Genomic DNA, 12736 nt, shown 5'->3' on the forward strand with positions numbered 1-12736 from the left:
GACCTAGCTGCTCACCCTTGGAGTAAGAGCAGCCCCTGCGTGAGGAGGAAAGGAGCCTCCGCCTCCTGACTGGAGTACACTGTGTAAGTGTCCACAGGTCTGAAGCAGCAGTGGAAGAACCTGGAAACTGCACCTGGGAAGCAGCAGGACAGACCTTTGCTGGAGAGCACAGCCCAGCTCAGGGTCGCTCCACTCAGCTCAAGCACAAAGGGCACTGCTTCCCCAGGGTTCGTTTGCTTCTCCTCACCCCACTCCCAGAAGAGGGCTGTGGAGCACTGTGTGGATTGCGATCCATGCCCACCAGTGCTGAGGGCCTTCCCTTGCTGGGTGGGTACGATGGGAGGCTGGCACCCAAGCTTCTCTTCTATTCAGCTGTGTGAGTTTGGGCAAACCCTTCCAACCCTTAGCTGCCTCATCTGTATACACAGGGCTAGGCTAGACGTCGAAGGTCCCCCATCAGTGGCAGAGTCTATGTTTCTCAGGTGACAGCAGATCAAGACCGAAAACACATGTAAAGGAAATAAAAAATGTTACTTTTATAAAAAGTCACCTCACCTCATGGTTAGAAGAGTCACAAAAGAGTGGTTCAAGTCACGAGTTCACAAACTTAATTACAACTAAACTAAACTAAACTTTACTTCATTAACGCAGATGACAGATAAAAGACGACTTACTGGTGATTCGATGTCCTCTAGGAGTAAAACAGAACAGCGTTCACATTTCAACAGTGTTTGGGCCCGATGCATTATTTTCTTGACAATTTTCTCCAGGTCAGTCTGTTCTTCAAAGAGGTCATTAACCACCTCTAGCAAAGCCTAGGAAAGATAAAGTGGATGTATTTAGGTGGCTAAGGGACTGAATTAAAATTTTTCTCTCAAAATTCCATTTAGTCTTTGCTATAAAAATATAAACATTTTTGTGTGGCTCATTTTTATAGTGTTTATGGTTGTTTTGACACACGTCCATCATTTCATTTTATAACATAGTCTTTTTTTATATGTAAATTTATTTATTTATTTTTGGCTATGTTGGGTCTTCGTTGCTGCGTGCAGGCTTTCTCTAGTTGCAGCGAGCAGGGGCTACTCTTCGTTGCGGAGCGTGGGCTCTAGGCACACAGGCTTCAGTAGTTGTGGCACGCGGGCTCAGTAGTTGTGGCTCGAGGGCTCTAGAGAGCAGGCTCAGCAGTTGTGGCACACGGGCTTAGCTGCTCCACGGCTTGTGGGATCTTCCCAGACCAGGGCTCAAACCCGGGTCCCCTGCATTGGCAGGCAGATTCTTAACCACTGCGCCACAAGGGAAGTCCCTATAACACAGTCTTGAATTGTAAAATGTAACTTGAGAATAGTGCCAGTCCATATAATCCCACATAAGTTCCTCATATATCTGTATGACTATATTCCATATAGTTAATGACTACATGATCTCATATAATCATTATTGATAGGCTTTTCCCCTCCTACAGTAGTTTTTCTGCAATGTGACTAGGTATAAAACCAACATTTTATGAATAACAGATACCTGATTCTCTCTAATGCACATTTATTTCAGAAAATTACAAAGCATCTCTTCCTCACCAACCAGAAGAAATAGCTTCATGGTCAAACTCAAGACTTATTTTCACTAACACCCATCTCTCACAGAACTCTTTAAGAATCACAGTGGCGGATGCTACTTAAGTTTCAGAGCCTTCAAAAATATATATAAAAACTCCATTAATCCCTCTACAAAAGAAGTATTGCTTCACCCCAATCTGTCCAAGAGAACATTTAAATACCATTATACTTCTCAAAAAGAAATCACCATTAAAACTTCTATTAAAACAATAGAATGAAAAGCACAAAAATTAAAGAAAAAACTTAAATTCTAACTTGAAAACTGTATACTCATTTAAAAATGAAATTGTAATAACTTGTCATTCTATCCAGCTAAGTTAGCTTACAATTTATGCATTGAGATAATATTTATTTAGAATTTTTAATTACATGGATATTTCTGGAGATGGAGGAATAGTGGGCCATTTACAGGTGGCAGATATTATGCCTCTATAAGAGTGCAATCAGAAAATTACACAGCCAGTGAATGGACCAGAGGCTGCTTTATTCAATAGAATTTAATAAGATGTGCACTCTCCAGTCTGACCTGTCACAAAAGGATTTCATGAGTTTTCAAATTCACATCTATTCTGGTAGATGGTGTTGACTAATTTTCAACTTTGGTAATGAATTTGATTTGTCCTGAAACCATCTGAAACATGTGAATATTTCTTCTCTGAGTCTATTCAGGTGGAAAAGCATTTGAATGAGTTAAGAGATCCATGAAATGAGTCTAGTTCACTGAGCATCTAAAATAGGACCCAATATCTTGGGTAGTGTTTTCTCTAAAGAGAGCTTGTGACTATGGCTAAGGGCCACGCATTGCTCTATGAACCCAAAGCAAAGAGAAACACCAGGAGGTGAAAAAAGTTTTAAGTGTATCCTGTTCATTTGGCATTTGGACAGCAAATCACTGTAAGAGGTCAATGTGCAATAATTTCATGTGTAAATATAACATTAAAAATGAGGCGGGCTTCCCTGGTGGCGCAGTGGTTGAGAGTCCGCCTGCCGACGCAGAGGGCATGGGTTCATGCCCCGGTCCGGGAGGATCCCACGTGCCACGGAGCGGCTGGGCCCTGTGGGCCATGGCCGCTGAGCCTGCACGTCCGGAGCCTGTGCTCCGCAACGGGAGAGGCCACAACAGTGAGAGGCCCACGTATCATAAAACAAAAACAAAACAAAACAAAAAAAAATGAGGCAACTGTCTGCATAATTACCAACAAAATCCCCTGTTATTAAGGGAGAAGACATTATTTCCTTAATCATCCAGACTATTTCTTCAGATGGATCATATTAACTGAACAATTATTTAACTTTTCAATTTGTTGGGACTGCATGGATGGGGCCTCTGGGACCCGTATACAAGAACTTTTATCTCAGAGGAAAAACTAATTGTGCCTTGAGTTTTGCACGGACAAATTACATTATAGTAATTTTATTGTTTCTAATTAAAAATTTCTGCTTTACTAACAAGTGATAGAAGTTTCACAAATAACAATGCAGACTAGCTCCAAAATAGGAGAAAAAAAGAAGAAAATCTAGGATGACATGCAATTCAACAGACATTGGAAGCCTTGCACATAGCTGAATACTCCTTGCTTCTTGATGTCACTTGCATTTCCCCACCTCCTTCTTCTTATCACCTTTTTTGCTCCTGGGCTCATCCTTAGACCTCTTCCCTTTCTTACCCATATATTTTCCCCTCCTGTAGCCTAGTTTTAAATACCATCTATATGCTGATGGTTCCCAAATATTAATCTCGAGTCTTCACATCTCCCCAAAACTCTAGATTCCTGTATCCAACTGTTTACTTGCCACCTGTACAAGCCTAAAGTCATTCTCACTCATTTCCAATATCAGTAAGCCTTATATATTTTACTGCTAATTTTTTTGTATAATCTCTCACTTCTCACTGACCAACCACATTACTTCTCCTCCCCTCAGTTTTATTGAGATATAATTGACATAAAACTTTGTGTGAGTTTATGGTGTACAATGTGATGATTTGATACACCTATATATTGCAAAATGATTACTACACTAAGGTTAGCTAACACACCCATCACCTTACATAATTACATTTTTTGTGTGGTAAGAACATTAAGAGTTATTCTCTCAGTAATGTTCAAGTACATAATACAGTATCATTAACTATAGTCACTATGCTGAACACTAGATCTCCAGAATTTATTCATCTTACAACTGGAAGTTTGTATACTCTGACCAACATTTCTCCTTTTCCCTCACACCCCAATGCCTGGCAACTACCATACCACACTCTGCTTCTTTGAGTTCTGCTTTCCATAGATCAAACATATACATGAGATAATTTGTCTTTGTATTTGTATTTGTCTTTCTCTGTCTGACTTATTTCACTTAGCACAGTGCCCTCAAGTTTCATCCATGGTGACACAAGTGGCAGGATTTTCTTCTGTATTATGGCTAAATAAAATTCCATTGTGTGTATGTGTGTATCACAATTTTCTTTATCCACTCATCTATTAGTGGACAGTTAGGTTGTTTCCATGTCTTGGCTATTGTAAATAATGTTGCAATGAACATGGGAGTGCAGACATTTTTGAACTAGTGATTTCATTTTCTTTGGATATATACTCAGGAATGGAGTTGCTGGATCATATGGTAATTTTATTTTTAACTTTTTGAGGAACCTCCATATTGTTTTCCGTAATGGTTATACCAACTTATATTCCCATCAACAGTGCACAGAAGGTTCCCTTTTCTCCATACCCTCACCAACACTTGTTATCTCTTATCTTTTTGATAATAGCGATTCTAACAAGTATGAGGTGATATCTCATTGTAGTTTTAATTTGCATTTCCCTAATGATGTTGAGCATCTTTTCATGTGTCTATTGGCCATTTGTATGTCTTCTTTGGAAAAATGCCTATTCAAATCCTCTGCCTATTTTTTAATTCGATTACTTTTTTTTTTTTTTGCTATTGAGTTGTATGAGTTCCTGATAAATTTTGGATATTAACCCCTTACTGATATGTATGATTTGCAAATACCTTCTCCCATTCCGTAGGTTGCTTCTTCATTGTGTTGTTTCTTTTGCTGTGAAGAAGCTTTTTAGTTTGATGTAGTCCCACTTTATTTTTGCTTTTGTTGTTTGAGCTTTCATATCAGATCCAAAAAAATCATTGGAGCTTTTCCCCTAAATTTTCTTCTAGGAGTTTTACAGTTTCAGGTCTCACATTTAAGTGTTTAATATTTTTCAAGGAAATTTTTGTGAGTGATGTAAGATAGAGGTCTAATTTCATTCTTTTGCATGTGAATATCCAGGTTTCTCAACACCATTTATTGGAAAAAAACTACCTTTTCCCCATTGAGTATTCTTGGCTCCCTTGTCAAATAGATGTTGACTATATATGCATGAGTTTATTTCTGGGCTCTTGATTCTATTCCATTGGTCTATGTGTCTGTTTTTAGTGCCAGTACCATACTATTTTGATTACTATAGCATTGAAGTATAGTTTTAAATCAAGAAGTGTGATGCCTCCAGCTTTGTTCTTCTTTCTCAGGACTGTTTTGGCTATTTGAGGTCTCTCCTCTCTGCTCTCTAGACACATGGACCAAGGTTTCTCCTACCCCAAGGCCTTTGCACTTGATATTTCCACTGCCTGGAATGTTCTTCCCAGATCTTTGTGTGGCTTTACTCCTTCATTTAATTCAGGTCTCTGCTCAAATATCATCTCTCTATAGACACTTCTTGATCACCTTCCGAAATAAACATCCTCCAAAACTATCCTTCAGCAACCAGTCTGTATTCCATTATCTCACTTCATTCTTCTTTATAGCACTTACCACTACCTGATATTATATTAATTTTTATTTGCTCGTTTGTCTCTTATCTACAGTTCCCACTAAAATAGTAAGTTCTATGAAGGCAGGGGCTTTGGACAGACAGTGTCTGAAGAGTACCACAAAATAAATATTTGTTGAGCGTGTAAATGAATACATGAGGATGCAAAGATTCATAATTCATGAAGTGTTCCTTAAGGAATTTAAAATGCGGTTGGAAAGGAAGGCCATCAATACATATTATACAGTGTGGTAAGTGCCCACAATAAAACAGTGGTGGTATATATAAGGCAAAACAACAAGCAAAGGAAAGATTAAGTGGAAGACTGAGCTGGGTCCTGAAGGAAATGCAAGGCAAAAGCAGTGGGAGGAAGAAGGTGGACATAAGGCATTGAAGGCAGAGGAAGAAATATTACTAAGGGAATGAGAAAGTGAAACAGACTGTTTTCTGGAAATTGGGGACTGTATTGCTGGGATGTCCAATGAAAGGAGGAGAATGGTAAGACATGGGGCTAAAGATGACAACAGGATCCAAGTCAGAGAAAACAGGTGGTATGCTGTGCTAAAGAAGATAGCTGTAGCTGTCAACTGTCTCCTGTGAAATATTCATAAATCATAATGCTTAGCAAATGAAACTTTTAATCAATTTGACTACCAGTTAACTGAGGGTTTCTAACCTTTCTGAACATCTTCTTGTTAAATATATTTCTAAATTGTGACAGTAACTTCCCTATATTTAAAAGTATAGTGAGCCTAATATAATTTAATCTGTATTTGATCATTTCTCAATTATTTGAGCACCAGTCTTTGTTTTTGTTTTGTTTTGTTTTTTACTATTTAACCCTATAATTGGTGAAGGTATATGAGATCAATCCCTCTATGTGAGTTTCTTTATAATCCTATAAGATGGTGTTTGTAGCATTATTGTCCAGTTACCTTGTGATGCTCTTCCAGGTAAACTTTCAAATCAAAATTTGTGAGGTGGGGGCTTCCCTGGTGGCGCAGTGGTTGAGAGTCCGCCTGCCAATGCAGGGGACGCGGGTTCGTGCCCCGGTCCGGGAAGATCCCACATGCCGCGGAGCGGCTGGGCCCGTGAGCCATGGCCGCTGGGCCTGCGCGTCCGGAGCCTGTGCTCCGCGGCGGGAGAGGCCACAGCATTGAGAGGCCCGCGTAACGCAAAAAAAAAAAAAAAAAAATTTGTGAGGTGGGGTGAAATCATTTGTAACATACCTTGCTTCTTAAGGGAACTAAATTGCAAAAAAAAATCACTAAATTGTGTTATTGTTTCAAAGCTATAAGTAAGCAAGAATATATCTGCTGCCTTGAAGTATAGATGTGAAATTAATTTCCTTTTTAAAAGAAGCTATTTCCTGCAAACAACAACAGAGAATTTATATCCACTTCCATTTGGGTTTATTGCTTAAAGGGGATCTTCAACCATAGACTTGAAGGATTATACAAATAAAAAGGATTCCTGGACTATTCAAAGATCATCCGCTGTTTTTAAAAGACATAATGACTCACAGACACTTGAAAGAGAGCTTTGAGGGTTGTCAGCAATGTTTCTTTCTACTCACCCTGCTTCTTTCATATTCTTTCCTTGAGGCAGCAAATAGCTGAGCATTAGATATGGCAATTCCGCAAAATGGGAGATACATCTGCATAACCTGGGGGCAAAGAGAGTGTTATGAACATTAAAACATAAAAATATGGAACTAAATTCCACATTTCCTTCATATGCCTGATTTCAATACTATCTTTTCAACCACAGAGACTGAGTATGGTGTTGATACTAGTATCTTAACTTCAGAAGGAATATTTTTCAGAGTTAACTAGGGACAGTCAAGCTTTAACTAGGGACAGTCACATCTATGAAGATATAAAGTGAAGCAACAGACTGTGATGGCTGTGATACAGGAACTGTGTCTAAATCATCTTTGTATTCCTTCCTTGATCAATGAAAAATGAGTAAATTAAGTCTGATATATTTAGAATTTAAGGCAGTGCCCATACTCACACTTGGAGGTAGGCAGGATATAAGCCAATTTCTTTGTACATATGTATCCACAGCAGGGATCTCAGCTTGACGCTAGAATTCTGTCAGCTACCGACTTAAGCATGCCTGTTAGGATGGGCCCAGTAGGAACTTAGGTGCCAGAGGGCCTAAGAGCCTCATGCAGAAGGGTTCAAATTGAACCCACTGCTCTGTTGCTATAACTACCCAGGAAAGGCTGGGTACCCTTTAAGAGAGCACTCCTCCTATGGGAAGAAACAGCCACGTGCGATGGGCATGATCCTAACAAAGATTTTCTTATCAAAGGGGGTCTAGGTCTAGGGATTCTCAGTAATTCCTGGCACTCTCACTCAAATTCATCTCCAGAATCTCTGATTCCAGAGAGAGAAAGAGAATGTCTCAAGTAAAGACCAAAAGAATTCTTTCCATAAACTCTTCACAATGTAGGACATTGTGAAAAGAGACAATGCTTTGGGATTTTCTAAAGTAGAGGGAAACGGGCATGTGGGCATGTTTTATATGACAGTCAGTTTCTCTCTTTCTCTGTCTCTCTCTCCCACAAGCACCATGATGTCATGTCAAGAGGCAGCAGCAAAACCGAGCAGTTCCTGCCATGCCCAGAAGAGGGCAGTGCAGTGCTCACCGTGGGTGAGGGATGCAAACAGCAGAGGCAGATCCACCCAGGAGCAAGCGTGAGACACCCCTGGGATACCCAGAACAGAATTACCTGGAGTGGGAGGTGCTTTTGTAGAGGGGCTGGAGGTGAACAAAAGATGATTGGCACTTCACAATCCCTATCATTTCTTTCCTATTAAAATCTTGCTTTGGCTACCTGGGCATACTCAACTCTGACAGAGTGTCCCTAAAAGTAATTCAGAATTTTGTAGAAGTGAATGCAGAGATCCCACTTTTTACTGAGATATAGTTGATGCAGAATATTATATGTTTCAGTTGTACAACATAGTGATTCACAATTTTTAAAGGTTATGTTCCACTCATTATAAAATTTTGGCCATATTCCCTGTGTAGTACAATATATCCTTGTAGCTTATTTTATACATAACAGTTTGTTCCTCTTAATCCCCTACCCCTATCTTGTCTCTCTCCCCACTGGTAACCACTAACTTGTTCTCCATATCTGTGAGTCTGCTTCTTTTTTGGTATATTCACTAGTTTATTTTATTTTTTAGATTCCACATGTAAGTGATAACATACAGTATTTGTCTGTCTCTGTCTGACTTATTTCACTTAGCATAATGCCCTCCAAGTCCATCCATGTTGCTGCAAATGGCAAAATTTCATTTCTTTTTTTTTATGACTGGGTAGTATTCCATTGTGTGTGTGTGTGTGTGTGTTTGTGTGTGTATACACACAAACACATACCCCACATCTTCTTTATCCATTCCTCTGTTGATGGACACTTAGGTTGCTTCCATATCTTGGCTATTGTAAATAATGCTGCTATGAACATTGGGATGCATGTATCTTTTCGAATTAGTGTTTTTGCTTTATGCAGATATCAATCCATGAGTGGGATTGCTGGGTCATATGGTAGTTCTATTTTTAGCTTTTTGAGAAACCGCCATACTGTTTTCCACAGTGGCTGCAACAATTTATGTTCCCACCAACAGTGTACAAAGGTTCCCTTTTCTCTACATCTTTGTCAACATTTGTTATTTGTGGTCTTTTTGATGACAGCCATTCTGATAGGTGTGAGGTGATAGCTGAGACCCCACTTTTAAAGAAGGGAGAATTAAGGTATTGAATAGAGGTTAAAAAAATCAATGAATTGATTTTTACAGATATTTTCAGGATAAATTCCTTCACTGACTCTGATTCAAAATAAACTAATATTTAATGAGGACCTGCTATGTGTCAGACACTCTCACTTCATTTCTTCATTTGAATCTCACATCACCTCCTCATGGAGGAACATTATGTACATTTTAGAGATCAGGAAACCCAAGAAACTTGCTCAAACCTACAAAGGAACTCAGGTCATCACATTCTACAACTGGTCATCATTCCTTACAACATGTTGCCTTCTAGAACGAGATATTATTTCTGTCACCCGCTCTTCCTGCCAGTCCCCCTCATGCCTTAGGAAGTATGTTGATAAGTCGTATAAAGCTGTTGACCTAAAGCTGCCAGATATACTGCCAGAATTTCCCTGCCTTTAGCCAGAATGGGACCACTTTCAACATCACTTACACACACACAGAGCACCTTCCTTGCAGTTTTCTGGGGTTTTTTTGCTACCATGGAGACAGTGACTATGATGGAGGTGGAAGAGAGAAGATATGGTTAACTTTCCACTTCTTCCTTCCTTCCTCCCTCTCTCCCTCCCTCCCGCCCTCCCTCCTTTCTTTCCTTCCTCCCTCCCTTCCTTCCTTCCTTCCTTCCTGTATTTAGTTGTCTTCTGGGGCCAAGTATTATATAAGGTGGTTTATAGGTCAAGCAAGTAGGAAGAAGAGAATGACTAAAGGAACATGTGAAATATATATATACATAAAACTGAAGATTACTATTGATGGAGACGATATATACCTTCATGATACACTGCAAACTTACCAAGGGAATGAGCTATACTGTGTCATTCACTGGCACAACAATTCAACACTCTGGGGCCACACTCAGCTCCACTGTGGATAACTATATGACAATCTATATAATTTCTAAATAAATGTGCAGGAGAAGTGGTCAAATACATTTTGAAAGAAGGGAGTAAGAAGAAGCTGAAGCATTATGGAAATAGGAGATAATGAAAAATAAAAATATTTTTATATCTTTTTTCCATTCCAGTGCAAAAGATGTCTTTTTTAGAAAAAGATATACTGTTCTATTCTGCTCTTTCTGAAATTTCCCTCCTCCAAGAAAAAATACTAATTTGGCCTTCACCATCTAGTTTCTGAATGCCAAAAGATCTAAAAAGCCTTAAATGACTAAGAAGCTAATGAGTCTGTACACCCTTGTGCAGCACTTTTCAGCTTGAAAGCACTTTATGAACATTGGCTAATTAATCTTTACAACAACCCACTCAGAAAAGTAGTTAAACTGAAAATCATTAAACAGTGTGAAAAAGTCACTTTAGCCCTGGAAACTCATGAAAAGTATCACTAATAAGCATAAAATCTGAGCACTGGGACTGTCCATCAATATCCTAAAGAAAGACAGTAGGTACTGAGCACTTTCAAACTTGCAGACCACAGAGTAAGGCTATCCAAGCCCCATGGTCTGGTCTGGTCCAATTATATATCATTAAAGAACACTGGAGGTCTACACTGGAGGTTCACAGTGAGGGGCCTGGGGCCATCCCCTTTATGGACCCCACTCCTGAAAGCAACACAGCTGGAGGGGCCACATCACTGTCAGCCAAATTAATGGGTGAGGGGATTTCCCACCAACACCTCCTTTCTCTGTGCAGATCCTGAGATTTGTGCTCTCAAGTCACTTCTGCCCTCAGGCATTAACTATAAGGCAAAGCTTCACTGATTCAAGCCACACTGATTTTGGAACTGGGGATGTTTTCATAATTGTAATTCAAAAGCTAAATAAACTCCTCAAGTAGAGTAATTTGGAAAATAAGTTATCAAAATAGGAAACAGTCACAGTATTTTCACATAATGAAACACCTTCTACATCTTTCAGAAATAGAATATTTGAAATAGTAAAAAATTAGTTTGAAGTTTTCTAGAAACTCCAGAGGAAATTCCTGCTTCCAGAGGTATAGTTTAGTTCACTGTAATTTTGTTTCTATGCAAATTCAGTAAAGACAATATGTCGGGTTTTTATTTTGAGAATCAGAATAACAAATGCATCTTGTCAGATCACACCAAAGTATATACTCTTGGCTAAAGCATGCCTTTTTCTCTCAGAGCTGTGCCCTCTTTGAAGAAAAGTCTCCAAAAAATACACAGAGGCATAAAGTACCAATTTTGTTTCAAAAAACATTGGCATGGAGTAGATGATCCAATTACATCTTTTTTTGCAACTGTCCACTTTAGGAATTAACACTCATAAAGAGAATGGGGTGGGAGGAGAATTGTATTCACAAAAGATGCAGGAGAGCAAGTGGCAAATGAGGAAGGAAAGGTTCACTGGTCCTCCACTCTCTTCGTAGGAGAGGGGGATGTAAGTGCTTCTGCTCCTGCCCCTAGCTATTGAAGCTGGGCCCCCAGAAGAACTGGAGTGAGCACCCTATCCTCACCTCTCATCTTGAAGCTAGTATTGGCTAAAATATCCACAAGAGGACAAGCTTCTGCACGGTAGACTGGTCAAGTCCAATTCCTGGCAAGTAGCCGTACAACATCAAATACTCTCTTGGACTTTTTAGAGGCTGTGGTCTGCTGAGCACCTGAATCATGCAGGTACTAATCACATCAACCAATAATCTTATCTCTATGTGACCCCATTCCCCACCCCCGAGACTTTAGAAAAATAACCCTCTCATGTCCACAGGCAGTTCTAAATTCCCACCCACTTATTCACAGGTATCGAAGGGAAAACCCTGAAAGAACCCATTTCAGGAGCTGTGTCCTTTCTAAGATAATTTGGATTGTCATAAGATTTCAACAGAAAATAAAAGTACTCATATTTCCACCACTCAGAGGTAACCACCATTAACATTCTGGAGACCATCATTCAAGTTTTCCTCTCTCCCTTTCTCTCTTCACATAAACTCGAATAGGCGTATTATATAATAAAAATAATCCTGTATGTAATATTTTGCTATCTGCTTTTTTCACTTTTTATAACCAACTATCACTTATAATGGCCAACTTTTAAGGATGGAAAAATATCCCATTGTGTAGTCTAGAAAAAGAAAATGCACCGAGAAACAAAGTAGATTAGTGGTTGCCTTGCAATTAAATCTTTGCACATCCCATTATTATTTTCTTAAAATAAAGCCCTAATATTTGAACTTATTTATTTAACACACGTTTACATGGCACTTCCTCTGAATCAGGCAGTATTCTGCATGATTTACTAATGTTAATTCACTGATGTGTGTACACTTTTAAATAACTCCTAACAATAAACACATTTTTAGTTTTCGTTTAAAAAAATCCAACAGCATAGTTAAATATACTAAAATAACTACGGATCCCCCTTCGTTTCCTGTCCTGCTACCCACTCCTCTCCCAAGGAACAACCGCTATTAGCATTTACAGTGTATTCTTCTGGGTACTTTTTTATGAACTGCATACATATAATATCTAGTCTTAGGGTGGTGGTAAACACAATAGGGATCACACTGTAAGTTATGTTCGATGCCTTCTTTTTCACCTGGCAATATATCTTAGAAAT

At 39.1% G+C, this 12736-nt stretch overlaps 1 protein-coding gene across 1 annotated transcript in view; it reads right to left on the reverse strand.

The window, feature by feature from the left end:
- PDE11A (phosphodiesterase 11A) overlaps positions 1–12736 on the reverse strand; it is a 419270-nt gene that overhangs the window by 259437 nt on the left and 147097 nt on the right. Inside the window, exons 3-4 of the mRNA XM_065880101.1 lie at positions 6993–7082; positions 675–815 (exon numbers count right to left, since the gene is read on the reverse strand). Coding sequence (XP_065736173.1) covers positions 675–815; positions 6993–7082 — 231 coding nt within the window. The remainder of the gene's footprint in view (positions 1–674; positions 816–6992; positions 7083–12736) is intronic.

This window comes from Phocoena phocoena, chromosome 7, assembly GCF_963924675.1.
Source record: "Phocoena phocoena chromosome 7, mPhoPho1.1, whole genome shotgun sequence".
In the NCBI taxonomy this organism is placed as follows: Eukaryota; Metazoa; Chordata; class Mammalia; order Artiodactyla; family Phocoenidae; genus Phocoena; species Phocoena phocoena.